Source organism: Triturus cristatus, chromosome 2_2, assembly GCF_964204655.1.
Source record: "Triturus cristatus chromosome 2_2, aTriCri1.1, whole genome shotgun sequence".
NCBI lineage: Eukaryota > Metazoa > Chordata > Amphibia > Caudata > Salamandridae > Triturus > Triturus cristatus.
This window is the reverse complement of record NC_140582.1, coordinates 62,514,465-62,537,259: the sequence shown is the minus strand read 5'-3', so window position 1 is coordinate 62,537,259 and position 22,795 is coordinate 62,514,465. Positions and strand designations below refer to the sequence as shown.

Here is a 22,795-nt window from a genome sequence, read left to right as displayed (position 1 = left end):
TGAACAATGCTTACCCCCAAGTAATCGATGGCTTGATAACATTTCTAGACAAAGCGGATACATTGTTAAGGAACTCAGTCTTACACTTAGTCTTCTCAGGATCACTGAGCTATGATCCTGGAGTGTGCTTGTAGCATGAATTCTGCTCTAATGTGCTTCGAGTGTGTAAGCTCCAACTCTATTCGCTAACAAGAAATCAGTATGGGAAAGCTGCTAGGCGAGTTCTGTACATACAATTGCAGTTATAAGCTGCATCGTTTCACCATTTCTTGCTGATCTCGTGCTGAATTTCGCCTATCCTGCCCTTTTAGTCTCCCACTGCACGGCAACTGTATTTTTATATTACTGCCACTGTGATTATTCAGCACATTTTTAGCACATGGCACTTTTATGTCTTAGCACTTTTAGTACAATTCCTGGCCTTCGATCAACGTTTCACTCCAAATTGTACTAATAGCAATAAAACACCATTCCCGGTGCTCCTGTGACATCTTATAGTTAGTACAATATGATCCCAACAGCTGAGGCTTTGAGAAATCATCGACTTTGCTAACACAGCATGAGAACGAAGCTTGAGAATGAGGCATCATGTTGTGCTAGAGGGAATAGAATCTTCAAAACACTGTGTTTATTGCTGCTGAGTGCATGGTGTGGAAGGACAGAAATATGACCGTGCAGGAATTAGATGCCAACAGGCAGCAACAACCATTTTGAAATTGAGGCCTAAAATTAACACAGCTTCACAGCAGAATATCTCTAAATCATTATGTGTTAATTACATTGTGTTAATACAATCATGCATTTTTATTAAAACTGCTACACCACACGCATTACATCTAGTTGCTAGCTGAGCAGCCTGCAGTGCCAAGGAGAGCTGGCAGTGATCTATCTATGTCAGCATTCACAATACAATTAAAACCTCCTCCCTAGAGTGTGAAGCAGTCGAAATCATCACAGCTGAGTCGAGAAAGTCAGGTTGTGTGTCATTCAAGGCATATACATTTACAAATCTGATCTGACGACCATCCAACTTACCCTCCAGTACAGTGTACCTAGCATCCTGTTCACTAGTATGTTTGAGCAACTCAAAGGGGACCTGGGAGTCAGCCATATAAGTGTGCCTCTTGCATAGGATGAGTGCATAGTGCTACTGTAGTGGGGAATATCGAATCCCAAATGTCGATGGGGCAGAATATCACTACCACAATATCGTGGTACAAAATAACAAAAGGTAATTGCACAGACAAAGGTAAGGATTTGCTATTCTTAACTCCCCATCTATGTATCTTGAATAGATATATATATATATATATATATATATATATATATATCGAGAGAGAGAGAGAGAGAGAGAGAGAGGTATAGAAACTTACCTTTCGACATTTTAGCCATCGATCTTGGTGTACCAATATTCTGTCCTGTTGTCATTTGGCATTCAATGTTCCCAGCCTACGCTGCACATACCAAACAGTTGTGTCTCCTTCTACGATGTCATTTCTCAAGTTCATTCCTTGTAAAGTGAGTTTCCCATAGGAATCTTATGTAATAGCCCCCTTCTTAAGCATGTTTCTTATATCTTTTAGATGGACTGCTCAGCCTGCATACATTCCAAGTTAAACAAGCATTGGCATAGCTAATAGGTCTCGCCTTTGGGACCTTATAAGTGTTTAGCCATGCAACAGTTGCATAACTAAACACTTATAAGGTCCCAAAAGCGAGACCTATTGGCTATGCCAATGCTTGTTTTAACTGCTGCAATCTACTGAAGCCTCACGGAGAACATCAAAGCGGCCGTGTGGCCGCGAAAGTGATCGCGATCGCGATCAAACATCAAAGCGGCCGCAAAAGTGAAAGTAATCGCGGTAAAGCGCGCGCCCGCGCACATGCACTGTAGCTCTAGGCTGGCCTGGTAGCACTTTTTGGAGCCCTCACAAAATGTCTCGCCAGACCAGCGCATGCGCTGGGTCAGGTGAGACCTAAAAACTATACCTGCGATCCACAGACATCTGAATTCACAAGAGTCAATCTGGGCGACACCCACCCCCAGCATCTCATGCAGTTGCTCTTTCAGTCATTGCATTTCCACCTCTTGCATGTATGTGATCATGACTGATGCTTAACAACAAACTGCAACACCCGCAACAATTATCCCCCAAGAGCCAAGCAAGAACACACTGGGGCACACTTCAACCCTAATCCTAATAGAAACTCTCCTGAGTCAAAACACAGGTAGGGTACAGAGGGTGGTATTTGGATTAGAGTAGTATGCCATCCCCTTTGCTGTGATTGGCCATAACTACCTGTATAAGGCAATAACTCGCCATTCCCCCGTGCTTTACCTGAGTTTGAAGTTTAGTGATGCTGCACTACCACCACAATTCACAGATAGACAAACCCACACTGATGGTGGGCTATAGATATCAGATTCCATCAACAGTGTTACCTTCAGCATTGCTCAGTGCCAAGGTGGCATCCAGTCATGGTTAAGAGAATCTGCTGACCCATCTTGTGCACCATTTTACCCTTTCAGCCCTCAACCATAGGCTTCACTTTGTAATCACCCCCTAGTAAATGGAATCTACCCTCAGTGCTTGAAATCAGATCTGGTTTTACCACTGCTAACTCTTCCTCCCCATCTAACACCCAGCATCAATTGTTGCTTTCTTCTCCATCACAGTGGAAGGCCAAGTCTTCAGCATCTCTCGTCCGACAAGCTTCTCGACCCCTTACAATCTGGCTTCTGTTCCCTTCACTCAACAGAAACAGTACTCTCTTACATCACCCACTGTATCTTCTCTGCTCACCATTATCACCTATCTTCCATCCAGAGGGATCGCTTCGATAAAAGGATGGTGTGATGAGCGGTGGAATCGATATGGTGTCACCACCAGAATATAGACCAAACTCCAAAAAAGATAGCTTGAGGGATTTGTGTCATGTAGAAGCCACTTCTGTATAACATGCGACAGGTTGCTATACCAGAAAGATAAATTGCTGACTATATTACCTGTTGTAAAATGCAAATGAACAAAAATAATGGAGATAGTTACATCACCGGCAGAAGGTCCACCCTGAGACATGTTTAAAGAGCTACTTAAGTGGGTAGAAAAATCAGTGCTGTAGGCCCACTGGTAGCAATTATTTTACAGGCCTTGGGCACATGTAGTGCACGGTGAACGACCTTTACAATGCGGTCGTTACACAGCGATACATTTACATCGCGGTCATTACAACGCAAGTTGTTACAACGACTTGCGCTGGATGGCGCTATACACTAAGGAATAGTATGATTTACTATTCCAACACCTTCCCTACTGTTACTCACTGGGTTGCTGCTTTTGTCACAAAGATCCTTTTATACTGTGCTGTTCATAAGTTACTATCGTTATCTAGCACAGTGAGCTATTAACTGCCATCAGAGATGTGCATGGTACAGGTTAGAAAGTTATATTTTTCTCAGTCTTTCATTATCCTAATGTTACTAAAAAGGGTTTGTTTAGATAGAAATAAATTCTCATTAGTAAAGCCAGCCCTACACACCCTTACATTTTGAATCCTGAGTTTGTGCTTCTCCAGACCAACCACTCTTAAAAAATGCCTACCGGTATGGTGGACATGTGAATCCTCCCCTACGGAGCCCCCTTTGTCTTATGTAACATTTTCTATACATTGATTTACAGACATATTATTCATTGTCTCCAAGTGTGTGTGATGGAAAGTGCCTTGATTCCTACACTGGTATAAGAGGCACTATAAAACAAATGAAATACATGTTAGCGACAAGCTATGGCTAGATGAGGGACACTGTTGGAGAGTGGTAGTGAGGGAATCATTGAAGAGCCCCAATAAAGATTGTCGTATCATGGTGTATTGTAAGGTCATCATTTCCTATTCTTTAAAAGTGAATACGTTTGAATATATAATGAAAATTGTGCTGTAGAATGCACCAGTAATGCAATTTTCTCAAATTTTCTTGGGGGAAGACGGAAGACCAACCCCCCACCCCCCTCCCCACCTGCCCTTGTAGTGGTTAGGCTCGCTCGCTATGCAGTGCACAGAGGCTAGTCTGACGATACTTACCACTGACTTGGTGTCCCAGTCCGGCCCTGATTATTACCCTAGCATACTGATTTACAGCAGTAGAGGAACCATTCACAATTAAAAGTGGGAAGAAATATGCCTTTCTATTAATACGGAATACTGTGTAACTTATGCAGTGGAATGGACTATTTCCAACTCTAAAACAAATTGAAAATACAATTTCAAGAGCTATGCACTGCATACCAAACTTTAAATATTTTGTATAAGACCATACAATTTAGATCATGTTTTTTTCATTCCAGACCATGATAAATAAATATTTGCATTTCCTGTACCTTAATCTCTTTCACAACAGAGCAATTTTATGGATGATCCTAATCATAGCAAATGCTTCCAATGTATTCGTGCCATAAAATAGAATAGAATAGTAATTGTAATCCAATACTTTTTCATAGTAGGTCACAGGAGTGTCCTGTGCAGGTAAGAGAGGTGGGGCAGTGTGAGGGGGACTCGACAGACGACAACAAGGCAAAATTAAATAAACAGTTTTCCCTCTTTGTCCTCAGTCAAGTCCGCCCTCCCCCCGCACCCCCACCCCATCCCACCTCTCTTACCTACACGGGTTGCTACTGGTAGTTCATTTTTCTACCAGTGCCCAAAAACCTCGGGCTTTCATTGCCTTCATATCCTACATTTCCCATATGTAAAAGATAATTATTTTGTTCTAATCCTCTACTGAAACAGGTATTCTATACTGCTACATTTGAAATAAAACTTTCTTTATCCAACCACAACTGCTAAAGGTATACAGATAAGTAATTCCAAAGGTAGACTTATTCCCTCAACCTTCTCTTAAACCCTCCCTTACAAATTGTCAGATATATACCCATTCACCAAAATCCCAGCACCATTGCTCAGACAGTGAGAAGTCAACTGCCTTCTGGTTTCTCAGTTCCACACAATGGATTTTCAAGAGGTTCTCCTTTCACTTACCCTGTCAATGAAACCTATTTCTAGGAGTTAATTTCTGTGGAAAATGACAATAATTCACCGAACAAAATATTTCAAAACCAAAGACCCAACAACAACCCAGAAATGCAATAATCAAATAATGAGTCACGGATTGAGCAGTGTCATCTCTAAATCTCCCAAACTAGGACCATTAATCAAAACACGATCAAGTGACAATAATAATCAGTAAAATGTCACATCAATATTCGTTAGTTGTTTTTCAATCTAAGAGCCTGAGGAATAGGTGCAGGTTAATATTCTTAACCTTAATATTATGACATACTTCCGGTCACAAACAACAAAACGAAAGCCCATCTTCTACACTAGGCGTGTTCACTGTCAGTTATGCTATATTCCGAGAAAGACAACCTATTTCCTTGCTATAGGACCATTAATACAGTCCCAGGACAAATATTCAATCTAACCCTTGCTACGGAAGTAATAGCAGATAACATCTACAGAACAACATAACAACGACCATACCTTCAGAGCATGAGTAGATAAGAAAGCTGTAAAACTACCCCAGTCAATGGCAGCACGGTTGTGCAAATAAATGTCAGTCGAGGTTTACAGTTCACTATATAGGCCATTGCATAGGACATCTTAAACCATAATAATACCAGCACACACAAATGACAAGACTCAGTTACTTGGAGTAACTTTTCTGTTTTTTTTTACTACAAACCTAAGTTTGGTTGATGAAGCATGCCATGGCACACCTCGCTGTAAACCGAGAGCCGCCTAACAATAAAGACATGGTTGGCTTTACACTGCTTATTTCTTTTTCTATAAGCAATGGACTCTCCTAAATCTCAATATAATGTACAGAATAAACCTTCCTCGCCACCGTAGTTACCCCGAAAGGCAGCATTTAGGCTGCAGAATGTAACTCTTGTCCTAAGTTAACCACAGGATTTCATGTCAGCGGAATGCCACGTTTCCAGTCCAGGTTTTAATTTAACAAAATACTGCATGATGGGAGTTGTAGTCGCGCGTCACTTCACTTCAATTGAATTAAAGTACTGCACCTGATGACAATAATGTGTTCAGGGAAAGCCCAGGAGTAGAAGTGCTGTCCCTGGGACATGGGTTCACCTGGTCCCCGTACATTGTACTTTTTCATGACTAGAAGGATGCGCGTGGCCATTTCATTTACAGTGCTTGTTACAGACCTCACTTCAAATAAAATAGGAAAAACAGTCAATGAGTTTCTCCCATTGTTAAATAAACACTGCAATGCCCTCTAGATCGAGTAGCCATTCTGGTAAAAGTTGAACATAAAATTATCATAGCACCTAATTTTACTGAAATATGAGACCTAGAAGGATTGTGGATGCAAGTGCCCTCTGAAGCTAGCTTTTGATAGGTCACTGGATTTTCACTAAATTTGACCAATTTCTTCGGCTGTGGAAGTATTTAGTAAATGTGCCCCACACATACTACGAGCTTCAAACTGTAAGAAAAAAACAGTACCTTATAACAACCAAACAACACAACATCAACACATCTCTACAATAACTTCAAGGCAACACTAGATGAGGACAGCAGCAAAGAAGAAAAAGCAAACTCTACAAATTAAAAGATCTGAATGAGTGAATAAGGGTTACATTAGGGAAAAATTGAGTAGAAACAAGAAAAATATACACAAAAAATTGCCTCAAACAACGATGTGTATTGCCCACCTTATTGTTTAATCTCTATATAGTCAACCTAAATTATTCTTTAAACAGTCACAGCACATACTAGCTAGGAGAACTTCCCTTGCCCGTACTACAGTACGCGTATGATATAGTGCTCATGTGCAAAACACTAATAAGGCTCCAAAGACTTCTTAATGAGCTTGGCACATACAGCAAAAAACACAAGATGGAAATAAACCTTAATAAAACAAAGATAATGAGAATTGGATGAAAAATTAGAAAGAAAGGAACCTGGTACGTAAATAAAGAAAACAAATGAAATGGTGACGAATTACAGATACCATGGCATCAAATCTGATGAACAAGGAACTTTTAAGGAGCATAAATTATCAATTAAAAGAAAGGCTAACTCTCCCGGCAGCACTGCAGGCATAAATAGCGGAACCCACTTTTGAGCCTATATCAAAAGTAGTAAGAAGCAAGCTGTTACCAGCTTTAACATATGGCTTAGAATCACTTGTAGGATCCTTCACAGCGTTTTAGATAACATAGCTTGTAATCTGTATAATGATACATTTTGCCTCCCTCCAAATGCTTCTCAAACCCTGATAAGGTTGGAAGTTGATTTGATTAAGGAGACATTAGCAAGACATTTGGTTTTGTCAAATGTTTGCATAAGATAAAGATCGGTAAGGAACATACGTTAAGCTGCCATATATGGTCAGAAATAACAGGGAACAAACTGAAGTATAAAAAACCATAGAACGAATTCCTGAATTCATATCTGGACAATCTGTAAATAGAAAATCTATAAGAGGAAAGGTTAAGCCACGGTTTATTTTTAAAAGTGTGAACTAAAAATGCAAGGTACACTTCATTCGTTTAAGGCAAGCGCCTTTTCAGCAAACCCTGTCATGCATCCGTGATCAATTCCTATAACAGAGTCAAAAGTGAGGAAAGGTGTAGATTGTGCGGCTATCACTCGGACTCTAGCTTTGCCTACTGCATGTTTGTCCATATCTTATTGACAAAACACAGATATCTGTTGAGGCCTCCTCTCACGCGATTGAACATGTGCACCTGTCTCCAAGCTTTAATAGCATGTTAAAGGGGAACATTTTCAATTGAACTGCAGATATAGTAAAGTCACAAGAGTGGCGGATAATGGTAATGCTCACATATTAGATAATCTTACATAATTCTTACATATTTTCTACCCTTTCTATTTCTATATATTTGTTTTGATGCTTTTAAAGATTACTCATTTTAAACTGTATTTTAATGATTTTAAACAGTCGAACAATAAAGATACTAATACTACTGGGATATGTCTGAGTCTTTGCACCTCCAATTAAAATGTTCTTGTGGGAAAGAAGTCCCTGCTGCTAATTAAACTACCAGTCGTTAAGAGCATTTTTCACATCCTGAGATGCTGATACATTGTACACCAAACACAGTGATATTGCAGAGGTTTCGACACCGCTCGGAAATAAATAGCAAATTAGGGTGCCTCACAATCTGGTGAGGAAGCAATCCACTGTCCCTGTACTCTCCAATATGCCCCTTAACGCATTATGCGGCCTAAACCTTCATTCGTACATTCTGGAAGGAAACATCTTGCTTGGAAGTGGTCGGAGGGACCAAATAGAGGCCATGAGAATGTGCACCCATCTTGCGGGGAACTTTTCTAATACCCACATTACCTCCTCCTGACGGGTTGTTTTTTGTTAGAGTTTTATAAAGCACGAACTACACTGGAGACAACGGGTATCCGAGCGCTTTACATGAGAACCCGTTTTTTAGGTCTCGCCTTGCTATCGCGTAAGCGATCGCAAAGCAAGACTATTGTAAAATGGCATTTCAAAGTGCTCCCAAAAAGCGGATTGCATTGCTAGCACGCGCACAATCACGCGCTTGGTGCCGCCATGCACTCCGCTTTTTGGGAGCACTTCAAAGGGTTCGCTCCCCCGCCTGGAATGCGCTCCCCCGCCCCCAAGCGCGCGCGCCACGCTCCGCCGGGCTTGTTTGTTTTCGCATGATCGCGATCACTTTCACTTTTTCTTTTCGCGTGCTTGTGATTTCTAGGCATTGGGAGATTAAGGGATTCGCCCAGAATCACAGGCTTTTGAACTGACGCCGAGATTCGTCCCTGGCTCCCCAGTACCAACAATAGCGATCACAAAATCGCTTTCACTGCCGCCTGCTACTTGTTTCTCTATGCTCTCACATGTGCTCTTCGCTCTGTATTTTTTTCTCTGCCCTCGCATGTGTTCTTCTCTCTATATTTTTGTCTCTGCTCTCACATGCTCTCTTCCCTCTATGTTTTTATCTTCGGTCTAACATGCACCCTACCCTCTGTATTTTTCGCTTTGCTCTCACATGAGCTCTTCCCTCTCTATTTTTCTCTCCTCCCTCACATGGACTCTTCCCTCTGTATTTTTCTCTCTGCCCTCACGTGCTTTTCCCTCTGTATTTTTCTCTCTGCCCTCACATACTCTTCCCTGTATGTTTTCCTCTTTGCCCTCAAGTGCACTCTTCCCTCTGATCACATGCATACACAACTATGCACACATACAAACACACACATGCATTTACACACACATATGAACATATACAAACACACACAGACATGCATAAAGATATGCATATACATGCACACCAACACACCAACCCCACATACACATATAAACAAGCACGCACACCAACATACTCAAACACATATACATACACACAAACATGCATACACAGACATAGGTATACACACAAACATATGTGTACACATCCATGAAGACAAATGAACACAATGACACACCCATACTTGCACACCAACACACACATGCATACACAAACATATACACATACAAACACACACACATGCATACACACACATATATACATATAGACACACACACTATGCACACACACGCATCTCCCGTACTGTCTCAGGGGAAGAGTCAGTGTCAGCTGTCTCCTAGAGGGAGATCTCGCATGAGACAGTAAGACTCAGAGACATGTGGCGGTGGGGAGAGACAGACATGCCTCCCTTTAATTGTGTTGTTGCAAGATGGTGACTATCTTCTGCCACTGGTGCATTCAGATAAGCGGTAGGAAGTTCGTCGGACACATGCACTGGTTTCAATTTCGAGAAAGTGGGGTGAACGTTTCACAGATCGGGAGTGTGTGTCAACACGTGTTTCTCCTTCACGGCAAGGCCAATCAGTACGTTTTGTTTAACCGTGTGGTCATGAATCCTTTAATTGCATAAGTGAGCGGGTATGGATGTAAACAAAAATGTAACACTAATACCACATTTTCTGTCACTCTTGTGAACAGGTTTGCTGTGAATGTATGAATGAGAATGGCGTTTTAGAATACGTTGCATGGAAAAGGGTCAACATGGTGTATACGTGTTTTTGGGTGTTTTTTTATTTTTTTATAATTTATTTTTTATTGCATGGTTAACGTCATGATATACCGGATTCAGATGCTTCATTGCAGATCAGTTGTTTGGCCCGTGGTTATTTACGAGTTTGGAAAATACTTTTGTATTGTTTCGATTCTTTTTGTCTCTGCCCTATCTCTTGTCTGCGTCCTTACTCTCTCCCATCTTCTCTCTCCACCTCTTTGCTACATGTTCTCTAGTAATGTTTTCATTTTCCCCAACTCTCCTCTTTACTCTCTCTAATTCTTTTTGTGCTCCTTTTCTGTCTCTGTCCCTTCTCTCCTCTTTCTCTCCCCACCTGTCCCTTCTCTAACCCCACTCCTCTTCCTCTGCCCGCCCCCCATCCCTCTCTCTCGCAGTACTGCAGCATAGGCAGCACCAGGTCTCTGATGCCTTCTCAGTGTTGGCCCTCGGGGTGGAGGAGGTAAGTCAGCCCCCCAAGTGAATCCAATTATCAACAGATAGTGAACCTTAATTTACCAACAAGTACGGAGCGGTCTCGGGTGACGGCTGATGCGAACAGTGATCTGCTCTCGGCCCGACAGGGCCTGTGGGGTGGGGGCGTTACCTTACACTAGGAGAGGAAGTAAAAGTGATATCCTCCCCTCCCCCCCACTCCACCACTGTCTCTCCTCACCCTCCACCTCTCTCTCTCCTCCACTTCTGATTCCCTTCCAACTCGGTCTCTCCTTACCCTCCACCTCGGTCTCTCCTTACCCTCCACCTCGGTCTCTCCTTACCCTCCACCTCGGTCTCTCCTCACCCTCCACCTCGGTCTCTCCTCACTCTCCACCTTGGTCTCTCCTCACCCTCCACCTCCGTCTCTCCTCACCCTCCACCTCCGTCTCTCCTCACCCTCCACCTCCGTCTCTCCTCACCCTCCACCTCTGTCTCTCCTCACCCTCCAACTCTGTTTCTCCTCACCCTCCACCTCACCCTCCACGTGTCTCTCCTCACCCTCCACCTCACCCTCCTCACCCTCCACGTGTCTCTCCTCACCCTCCACGTCTCTCCTCACCCTCCACGTGTCTCTCCTCACCCTCCACAAGTGTCTCTCCTCACCCTCCACATGTGTCTCTCCTCACCCTCCACGTGTCTCTCCTCACCCTCCACACGTCTCTCCTCACCCTCCACACGTGTCTCTCCTCACCCTCCACACGTGTCTCTGCTCACCCTCCACATGTGTCTCTGCTCACCCTCCACGTGTCTCTCCTCACCCTCCACACGTCTCTCCTCACCCTCCACACGTGTCTCTCCTCACCCTCCACACGTCTCTCCTCACCCTCCACACGTCTCTCTCCTCACCCTCCACCTCACCCTCCACACGTGTCTCTCCTCACCCTCCGTGTCTCTCCTCACCCTCCACGTGTCTCTCCTCACCCTCCGCGTGTCTCTCCTCACCCTCCACGTGTCTCTCCTCACCCTCCATGTCTCTCCTCACCCTCCACGTGTCTCTCCTCACCCTCCACACGTCTCTCCTCACCCTCCACACGTGTCTCTCCTCACCCTCCACATGTGTCTCTCCTCACCCTCCACACGTGTCTCTCCTCACCCTCCACGTCTCTCCTCACCCTCCACATGTGTCTCTCCTCACCCTTCACACGTGTCTCTCCTCACCCTCCACACGTGTCTCTCCTCACCCTCCGCCTCACCCTCCACATGTGTCTCCTCCTCACCCTCCACATGTGTCTCCTCCTCACCCTCCACAGGTGTCTCCTCTTCACGCTCCACATGTGTCTCTCCTCACCCTCCACACGTGTCTCTCCTCACCCTCCACACGTGTCTCTCCTCACCCTACACGTGTCTCTCCTCACCCTCCACGTGTCTCTCCTCACCCTCCACGTGTCTCTGCTGCACGCCTCACACTGCTGCACGCCACACTGCTGCACGCCTCACACTGCTGCATGCCTCACACTGCTGCACGCCTCACACTGCTGCACACCTCACACTGCTGCATGCCGCTGCACGCCACACACTGCTGCACGCCTCACACTGCTGCACGTCACACACTGCCACACACTGCTGCACGCCGCACACTGCTGCATGCCGCACACTGCTGCACGCCGCACACTGCTGCATGCCACACACTGCTGCACGCCACACACTGCTACACAAAACATGGCTGCATGCCACACACTGCTACACGGCACACACTGATGCAACCGGCACACTGCTGCACGCCACACACTGCTGCAGACTGCTGCATTACTCACTGCTGCATGCTGCACGACACTGCTGCACGCAGCACACTGCTGCACACCACACGCCACAGTGCTGCATGCCTCACACTGCTACACGAAACACTGCTGCACGCCGCACACTGCTGGACGCAGCACACTGCTGCACGCCGCACACTGCTGCACACCGCTGCACGTCACAGTGCTGCATGCCTCACACTGCTACACGAAACACTGCTGCACGCCGCACACTGCTGCACGCCGCGCACTGCTGCATGCCGCACACTGCTGCACACCGCACACTGCTGCACTCCACACACTGCTTTTATGCGAGTTTATGCTACTGACATTGTAAATGACAATGCCTTTTATTTGTTTTAAAACCAAAACATAAATAAAAGGCATTGTAATTTTACAATGCCAATAGCTCAAACTCTTATAAATGCAAGACCTATTGCATTGCAAATGCTTGTTTTACATGAGCACCAGTTTTGTTACAGACACATTCATTTTTATTTTTGTTAGGCACAGGGAGATTAAGTAATAAATATGCCTACAATCACAGGATGTTGAGCGTCGTTGCCGAGACTCGAACCCGGTTCCCCAGCTTCGAGGTCCACCGCTCAAACCTAAGGCTACACCCTTTCCTGAGGATGCAGTCTTAACGAGGCTGCCTCCTTCACTAATAAATTAATTAGGGTCAAAACGTACTCGGAGTAATCCAATTACCGGAAAGTAATTGAAGGTTTTCTGGCATATAGTTCCCGTGCAACTTTGGAACTGGTGGAAATCTTTCCAGAGGTTCGCTCCTAAAAGAGACTCCTTCCATGGCACTTTCGTGTGGACACGCCCACTGCCAAGGTGAAGAACTAAAAAAGCGGAATTTCCACCTTCATTGAGGTGGAAGAACTATCGCCATCACTTTGAGGAGAGAAATTGCCGCTGCAAAAATGTAACTAAATCCACAGCGATCTCTCTCTTTGTTACGATAAGAGATATGTATGAATGTGAGAACGTGTGTAATAACAGGGAAATAAAAAATCTGCGTCCTTAAGGTATATTTTTTAACGGCGTGTTTCGCAGCTGCGCTTTCACTTTTCTGAACCATTGCTTTTCAGTTTACTTACGGTTGGGTCGCTTCCTCCACTTTATTTTCTTCAGTTTCCATGGTTTCTTTAGTCCAGGTGCCTCTTTTTCTATGATTGTTTCTTCCCTATTTCCCATTTGAAGAATCTTAGTTGGGCTAAGGGAGGGCTAATTTTCATCTCAGAGCGGTGGAAGGAAAGACAGTTGGGCCTGAATATGGCACTGCTGAATCCATTGTTGTGCAGTCCGTGAGCTCTGATTGGTCACAATGTTTACCTTCCCCCCCCCAACCAATCCAAACGCGTGGATTCCTAAGAGAGCAAACATTCCCCTGAACAGCCTCTGAAGAGTTCTGTTTGGCCTTAGGGTTTGTATTCCCTACCACAAAGGAATCAGTTGCGGGTTCTCTTAAAAACATGGGGGCAGATTTACAAGCCCCGTGCGCCACTTTTGCGTCACTTTTCCCATGTTAAAAGTGACGAAAGGGGCTTGTAAATCTGCCCTATGGCATTTAACTGCAGATTTTGTATAACCGTAATCAGTCTGATATAGATTTGATGTTCTGGGATGTGACACGTGATCTCGAAACCTGCGATCGAGAACGGATCTAAAAAATCCGACATTTCTCAAGTCTGTTCCCCACATGCTGCGGGTCAATACACATTGATCTGCAGTGCTTCTGATGAAAATGTAAGACATTTTAATGAGGATTTAAACTGTCATTTAAAATATAATGAATCAAAAAGAATAACAAGTGAGTGTTTTCTGAGAATTACATTTTAACAAAGAAGCAGCTGGAACTAGTGCCGTGATTTATAATGTACATCCCGTGTCTAGAATGTAGGAGAGACCCGGCCTAACCTGAATGAGTACAAGAGGCAGTGGAGGCAGGAGAGGCAGGGCCTCTAAAAACTTTACAGTGCTCTTATGGTGTGAAATTCACGTGGGTGTGGTGGGTGACTCAAGGAAGGTGAAATGATTGATCAACCAACCGTGGCCATGACGGCGCATTGCAAGATGGTGGTCATGGTAAAGTCATGGCAAAACACGGGCTAATCTGCAGTTGGGTGTAAAGCATTCTATTACTTACACTCTCAATGGGCAACACGTATAACGTATAGGTGGAAGTCTGCTTGACCTGTTACTTTATTCTATCCTTTTCTGCTGAGTTTTCATCCTCAGCCTTGTACATGCTTATTTTTTATCCGATAGTTCATGAGAACAACTAATGGCCTGATTACGATCTTGGCGGATGGGATACTCTGTCGCAACTGTGACGGCTATCCCGTCTGCCGTATTACAAGTTCCATAGGATATATTGGAATTGAAGTACGGAGGACGGGATATCCGCCATGTTTGTGATGGAGTAACCCTGTCCTCCAAGATTATAATCAGGTCATAAGTCGGCGTTAGTGCCTAATTTAAAAACCCTTCGGGATACAAAACCATAATCTGTAGTGCAGTGGTAAGGTCTTACTAGTTACCACCATATCAGTTGGTTGATTACATTTCTGTAAGTGTCTGACACCTCAATGTATGTATGCTCCGTAAAGTCTTCTTTCTACCAACCGCCAACTCACATGCTCAAATACGCAGGGTATTCAACCTCTCATCCCAAAAATGGATCCTGAAACCCGGATACATAGCCTATTGTTTTAAAGCAAAACAAGCCTGGCACAATACTCTAAAGAAAAACATCTGGTCAATGATAAACACCCGAGGGTCCACATGGTGTGAATTTCTAGCTCATTGTGTTGAGGCACTCGAAGCAAAGGAAATATGGTCAGCTCCCATACCCATACCAGCGGCAGCAAGACTTTTAACAAAACAGGCAAAGCTTCTGTCAGCCGACAATGATATGCAAACCACAAAAACTTAAGTCATGGAAGCTGGGCATCAAAACTTTACAATAGTGGGTCTTTGCCACACTACTTGTCCACCCCTTTACAACCAATACTGAAACGCCAATTAATGAAATTGCGCTTCAGATTGATCCCATTGTTGGCTTACAAATATGGGCGAGGGTACAAAGAAACAGTTGCCACTCAGTGCTGAGCATGCGGAGCAGTAGAGGAATCTTTAATCCATATTTTGTGCATCTGCGAGAAACTCCGCACACTGAGTGTTGGATTTGGCCCTTTTTGCTGGATCATCCCTAAACTTTTTTGCCTTTCTCCTAGCCTTTTTTCTGACATGGTGTTGGTGGTTTTAGGACTCTGGGCACTTTAGCACTGCTGCTCTCTGTGTTAAATATGGTAAGATTGGGCTACACCTGTTTGGCCTATATAATTTACCTGTCAGTCCCTTGTAAAGTGGTATCACATATACCCAGGACTGGTAAATTAAATACTACTGGTGGACTTGCAGCGATGATTGCGCCACCCACCAAAGTAGCCTTTCAAACCTATCTAAGGTCTCTGCCATTGCAGGGCCTGAGCGCGCAGTGTTACTGCCGCTGTGACGTGGCACCTAAAGTGTGTGCCATGTCTGTGACACCCCTTTTACTGCATGTCAGTCACCCCTAAGGTAGGCCCTAGCTAGCCCTATGGGCAGGGTGCATTGTAGGTAAAAGATAGGACATGTACCTTAAGTGTGTGACATGTCCTGGTAGTGAAAAACAGCCATTTTGGTTTCTCACTACTGTGGGGCTGCCCTCCCATAGGAATGCATTGGGGATTCCCTGATAAGTGTTTCAGTGGTAATTCCTGATATGAGAGGCGCAGCGTGGTCAAGTTTGGTATATTTGGAAAAGTGATAATAAATGCTGCGCAATGGTGTGCGTAGATTTAATATAACTATTTTAGAAATGCCACTTTTAGAAGATGGCATTTCTGTGTGCCATGTGTCTGCCTGCCTGATGTGAACTGCATGTCTGGCTTCTGAGTGACAGGGGCTGGTGAGGTGTGTGTGGCTCCAGGAGGGGCAGGGTGAGTCAGCACTAGGCTGAATGGGACATCTGCATTTGGAGTAGTGAGAGAAGTAGTCCCTGGTCCCTGAATAGGCCTGGGCCTAGCCTGTACAATGCTGGCTCCACCCCCCTGTGGTGTGTCTGATGATGAGCCCCCACCTGACAAAGGGGAAGAGAAGCCTTGTAAACAAAGTGCTCCAATTCCCTCCTGAACCAGTTGCATCTGGTTCCCCCAAAGCCCTGTACTGCAGACAAAGCAAATTGTGATATAATTATATAGGGGCTGTGACCCCATGATGGGTGTGCTTGTTCCTGAGCTGGGGGCTGCTGCTGCTGGGCTCCAGGAGGAACTACCACAAGGGACTGCCTCCCTGCTGGAGGAACCCGTGTGCTGGCCTGCCTGGGCCCAGCCTTGTGCCCCCTGAACCTTGCCTTGGACTTAGTGCCTTGTGAGCGCTAGATTATTTTATTGCTGGATTCCTTGTCCAGCCTTTGCCCTGAAACTTGGAAGATTCAAGCACCTCGTGAGCGCTGCACCGTTTGTGCTGCTGTTCCAGGGAAGAGGAGCGTGTGGGCCTTGCAGCGCTGTGCTGCATCCTCTACCGAGGGAATCCCGATGTGGGGATTCCCCCGCATCCCGGAAGGAGAGCAGGAGCCTACCCCGCTTTATGCATCTTTAGAGCGTGTGCCCACCCCACGTTTCTGTACCTTGGAAAAGCGGGTGCCCACCCCGCACTGCCGCTTATTTGGCGGGTGCCCACCCCGCTTCTGTGTGTATTTAGTGGTTGCCCACCCCGCTGTGGTGTTGTATGTAGGCGGGAGCCCACCCCGCACTGTGCGATAAGGAGGAATCACTGCTGCGGCCCAGAAGTCAGGTGGCCTTGCCTGGTTGTGGGTGGGGCTAAGGCCTCTCCAATGTCTGGAGCCTCGTGGGCTCCCCGTCGAAGTCCCGGTCCCAGGAAGGGGGACCGGGTGAAGTGAGGCAAGGCGAAGTCGAGGCAGGGCTCCCATGTGATTGAGGAGAGCCCCGCGTGCCGCCTAGAGGGTCCAGAGCAGCCCGGTGAGTGGGGCTGCATGCGCACATTGTCGGTGCCCAAAGAATCGGGGGAAAATCAAGGCACATTGCTGGTGCCTTCCCGCCTGTGGCCTGAAAGGGAGCCCCAGCAAGAGGAGCGGAGTCCACGAAGGAGCCCCGGTGAGTTGGTGCCCTTTGGCCCTCTTGGCCAAAGAACATAACATCAAAATGGTATCTTATGTGGATGATACCCAGTTGGTATTCACCTTTTCCAACAACCCTGCTCAGGACCAAATGAAATTTTGTGCTGATGTTCTGGCCGTTTCAGATTGGATGGCTAACAACTACTTACAGCTTAATTCGGCCAAGACTGAGGTGCTCTTGGTTGGTCGTGATACCCACAAGTTGGACCACCAATGGTGGCCAGTGACCCTAGGCACTTCCCCCTTACTTAAAAACGCAGTCAAAGATTTAGGGGTCTTGATTGATACCGCCCTCTCTTTTGAGCCTCATGCAAAAAGAGTGGCCAGTACCTGTTTTGGCCTAAAACCCATTCTGGGGTTCTTTGGTGCTGCCACCCGCCAACTGATTGTTCAATCATTTGTCCAATCGCGCCTAGACTACTTTAATGGTCTTCTGCTCGGCTTTAATAAAACAGTTACTGCAAGACTCCAACATGTACAGAATGCAGCAGCACGTACTCTGTTTGCCCTACCAAGGAAATGCCACACCTCCAATCTCCTTCACAGTATCCATTGGCTGCCAATTAAACAGAGAGTCCAGTTTAAAACCCTCTGCCCCACACATAAGATTGTACATGGCCAGGGCCCCCAAATCCTGCAGGGACTATGCACCCCATATTTTCCATCGCGAGCGCTGCGCTCCGTTGATCACCATCTGCTATGTGTCCCACGGGTCCGCCGGTGTAGAGCTGGGGTCGCTCTTTCAAAGCTCAGGCCCCTGTGCTATGGAATTCCATCCCACTGGCTGCCTGCAGCACCCACGATCACTGGGCATTCAGGAAACTGATTAAAACTTGTTTTTTCTCCTCCATCTAGCCTCATCTCATCTGGTCACCTGTCCGCTAGCGCTGGGACGCCCTATTGCTTGGGCAGCCATGATCTCTATAAATGACCCTAACATAACATAACATAACTCCTACGGCTAGATCCTGACCTCCATCCCTTCTCTCTTCTAATTTACTAGTCCCTGTCAGGCTGACCTTCAACTCCCAACTGCCTCACATTCTCCTTCACCTCAGCACCAACAGCAACATTTCAGTGATGACATCACAGGGCACATCAGCTCTGACTGGCTCCGGAACATTATCTGCAACAACACCCATGCTTATGCAAGTTATACAGATACGCAGACAATAAAGACCCTGGTGAAATGGACTTAGACCTGGCATCCTTGGCGTGGTATTCCCTCAGACTTTTTGCCTTCACCCCTTGGTTTTGCTGAGCCTGTTTTTATTGGCATTAGGACTTTGTGCACTTTATCACTGCTAACTAGAGGTAAAGTGCTTGTGCCCTCTCCCTAAAACATGATAAATTGGCATATACTCAATGAGCACATTTATTTTTCTTATAAGACCCATGTAAGAGTTACTACATGTACCCTGTAAATTAAACTCCTCAAGTGAGCTGCTGCACACATCGTGCCACCCACTAAAGTAGCACTGTAATACATGTCTCAGACCTGCCACAGCACTTATGTGAACCGCAGGATAAATAAGCAGTAGAGCTGGTGTCCCTCCCACAACAATTCATGTAGAGGGAGTGGTCCTTGAGCACCTGGTGGGCCCAGTGCTTAATTTGTAAAAGAATAAGTGCGGGTGTCCAAAGCTATGCTCCAGTGGTGGTCTTACACAACAATGTGCCGAATACCCAAGCTGCGCAGTGTTGAATTCACCTCAGGCATCTTTTATCTACTACGAAACACTGATGCCACTTCATCTCCCTCTTGCTGGTCTATGTTTTCTCCCTTTGTACAAGATTTTCTGTGTTTCTCTTCAACCTTCATTCCCATTTGTATGCTTTTCTTTCTCTTGCTCACAGTCAATATTTGATGAGGAAAAATAAGTGCTGGTCCCCAAAACTAAGTGCTGGTGGGCCCCACCGGCAACCAAGGCTCAAATTAACCACAGGATGGGCCACGCTTTGAGGCAATCTGGCAGGGACTCCGGTCGTACGGATAAACCCTGTGCACAGAGCCACCAGACACTTGCGGCACCCCAGAAACTGCTACTGACATACACCATGGGAGCACTCAAGAGCAGAACTGCTGCCCCTCCCCCATTCTCCATGCATTTGATGAGGCCTGTGCAGGCCTGGTGGACCACACACTGGGTGTGCCTTGCCCTGGGAGTTCTGTATGATGCTGGTGAAGAGGGAATGGGTGCCCTGAATAAATATTGGAGGTGGAACACTTTACCAGAGATCAAAGGCCAAATAGATGAAGTCAGAAACCGAAGGAGGCAGACGTTGGCCAGTATGGTGGAATACCTCCCCACCCCACATTGCAAATACTTCCTGGTGCCAAATGCACATAAACTGAGACCCTGTCCTGCATCATGCCTGTGGCCTGGAGGACAGAGTGGAGTGTCTGTGTGTTGACCCGTTTGTGGGGGACTGGATAATAAAGGTCCTTAAGCCAATGGGCCTATCTAGATTTGTTTCAGTGGAGCAGGCAGACAGGGCCGGGCCCACAACCGAAACGAGCAACCCCAATGATAGTCAGACTCTTCAACTATCAAGATAGGGATGTGATCTTCCAAAGATCTTGAAAGCATGGCCCAATGATATACAAGAACACTACACCCTTATTTTCCCAGACTTCATCCGGACAGATTCGCCAAAGGGTTATCGTGGCATTTTCTAATCCTGAGGATGTCTGGGACTGTCTCAAAGGGTGCCAAATCGTCACCTTGAGCAGAAAGGAAACTAAAGACAGTGACAGTAGGACATGTGCAGAAAAAGGTTTTCTCAGGAGTAAAGAGGTGGCCAACACTACACACATAACTCAGAGCTTCAAGCGATAGAGGGCACAGATTCAGAATGGTCTTGCCAGATACGAAGCTGGCAAGTTGCACAGGCCAGGTGAAGCAGAGATGAACCTCGACCCGAGGATAGGGTGACCAGAATTTTAAAGCCAAAATCCGGTACATTTCCCAAAAATAGAAGAAGGACTACAATTTTACAACAACCCAGGGCACAGAATGACAGTGCTGCTTAACAGAGGATTACGGAAGAGGCAGTAAGAACATACGTAAAATGCCATTTTTAAAGTCAGTACCATGCCTGTTAATTAAATTGCTTTCTTATTACAGCTTCTAACAAACCCTGCTTTGCAAAGCATAAAAAGCACCTCCTGCCGTTTTCAGTCGACCCTTTCTAAAAACCGGGACACGAGCCTTAATTTCCTGAAATCTGCCGGGACAGCTGGCGAAAAACCAAGACTGTAAAACCGGGACGCCTGGTCACCCTACCCGAGGGAGCAAAATGACCATCGTCAGGAGCCATGTACAAAGAGGTCCATCCCTCACTTTTCTTGAGGCTCTAACTGAGCCAACTGCACTGACTGTGAGAGGGACGCTTTGGAAGCAAAACCCATCCCAGTGTGCGACATCAAACGTTACCAGCAGGGGCAGTGATGCCTGAATTGGATGAGGTACATGAAGTAAGATCGCCCTGATGACTGGCTGGCAGAAGTAAAAGAAATATAACTGCATGTATAGTGCTAGCACTGACGATGTTGGAGGAACAGGGGCTGACAGGAAGAGTTATGTCCCCACACAATAAACAATTCCAGTGAATAGAATTTATTGAATTCGCTGTTTATATCAATATGAAAGAATTTTCTCTGGGTTTACATATGTTAAAGTTGTGGCGAAGACCACATCATGAGTTGGGGATGTAGAATGTTTTACGCAGTGCTTAATTTGTAACAAAATAAGTGCCAGGGCCCCCATCAGGAGGCTACTGCAGCTTGAACCACCCATTGCCTCTGTCAGTGCTACCAGTTCAACCACAACTAACCATCACACTCCTACGAGTATGGCAATTCAGACTAGTGAGGCCCCCATCACTATATGAATGGTTTGAGTGGCAGGTATTAGTAATTCTTAATGTACATTGAATTAATAAGCAACTATTGCTTTTCTCATTTCGAAACTAGATAAACAGCGCTACCATGTGGCATTCTGTCATAAGTTCTGGTGCTGAGAACCAGAAACTACTGGCTCAAATTAAGCACTGGTTTTAAGTCCACAAAGTGATGCTGCGGGGTGAGGGGGAAGATGTGGTTCTTTAATTGCAGCATCATGTATACAGGAAAGTGATGGATGTAATACTTGAAGTCATCTAATCCACTGGTAATTACTAGGGGCTACGTCCCAATACATCATTTTTCTGAACATCATGCCCTCTCAGTTTGAATTAGGCGTATGCAAATCAGTCTTGACCCTGCTCCATTTGGAAAAGTACAGCCCCAACTGCCAGGCTAGGTCCTACCTGAACTGGAACGCAAGCAATCCAAGACCCTTTTCGCCCATATTAGGGCTCATCAGTCGGGCATAACTTGGTTCCAGTGCACAGTGTGCATGAGACCCACGTCTGGGCATATCTGTCCTACTTAGGGCATCCCAGTGAAGGATATCAGAAAGTGATGGATGGGACACTTGAATTAATCTCAGCCACTGTTAATTACTCGGCCACATTTTAGTCCGTCAGTCCGTTGTTATTCTGCACACCATGCCACCTCACTTTGGACCAAGCCATATGCAAAACAGTTGTGACCCTGCTCTAATCACAACTGTTCAGCAATATCTGCCAGGCCAGGTCCTCTCTAAACCAGAACAGAAGCAACCCAAGACCAGTTTTGCTTCTATTAGGGCTCATCAGTTGGGTATAACTTTGTTCCTATGACACGTCTGAGCATACCTGTCCTACTGAGGACATCACACTAAAGTATTCAAATAAGTGATGGTTGAAATGCTTGAATTAATCTCAGCCACTGGCAAGTATTCATTCAACATCCCAGTCCATTGATATTCTGCACATGATGTCCCCTCAGTTTGGACCCAGCTATATGCAAATCAATCTCGGCATTGCTCCAGGCGGACCAATCCAGCCCAAAGTGCCAGTCCAAGTCCTCCCTGACTAAAACACAAGCAATCGAAGACCAAGTGTGCCCTTCTTAGGGCTCATCAGTCGAGTATAGCTTAGTTCCAGTGGCACAGTGTGCACTGGGCGCACGTCTGGGCATACCCATCCCAGTTGGAGCGTTACACAGACATATAGAAATAAGTGATACCTGACTGCTCCACACTTAAAGGACACTAACAGAGACACTGCACTGCATCTTAAATACATTGACTGACCTTTTGGACTCCATCCCCAGGACACATAACTGGAACAATGTACTGAATTCTAGTGAAATGAACTGACCTCATAAAACCATAGGGACATCATT

At 45.6% G+C, this 22,795-nt stretch overlaps 1 protein-coding gene across 4 annotated transcripts in view; it reads right to left on the bottom strand.

The window, feature by feature from the left end:
* SLC4A4 (solute carrier family 4 member 4) overlaps positions 1-13,576 on the bottom strand; it is a 739,594-nt gene extending 726,018 nt beyond the window's left edge. For 2 of the 4 annotated variants that reach the window (XM_085640999.1, XM_085641004.1), the window contains exon 1: positions 13,439-13,575. In XM_085640999.1, coding sequence (XP_085497125.1) covers positions 13,439-13,479 — 41 coding nt within the window. In that variant the 5' untranslated portion in view covers positions 13,480-13,575. Of the gene's footprint in view, positions 1-13,438 lie in introns of all 4 variants that reach the window. The other 2 variants (XM_085641000.1, XM_085641002.1) reach the window with 2 other exon arrangements.
* Positions 13,577-22,795: the final 9,219 nt, after the last annotated feature.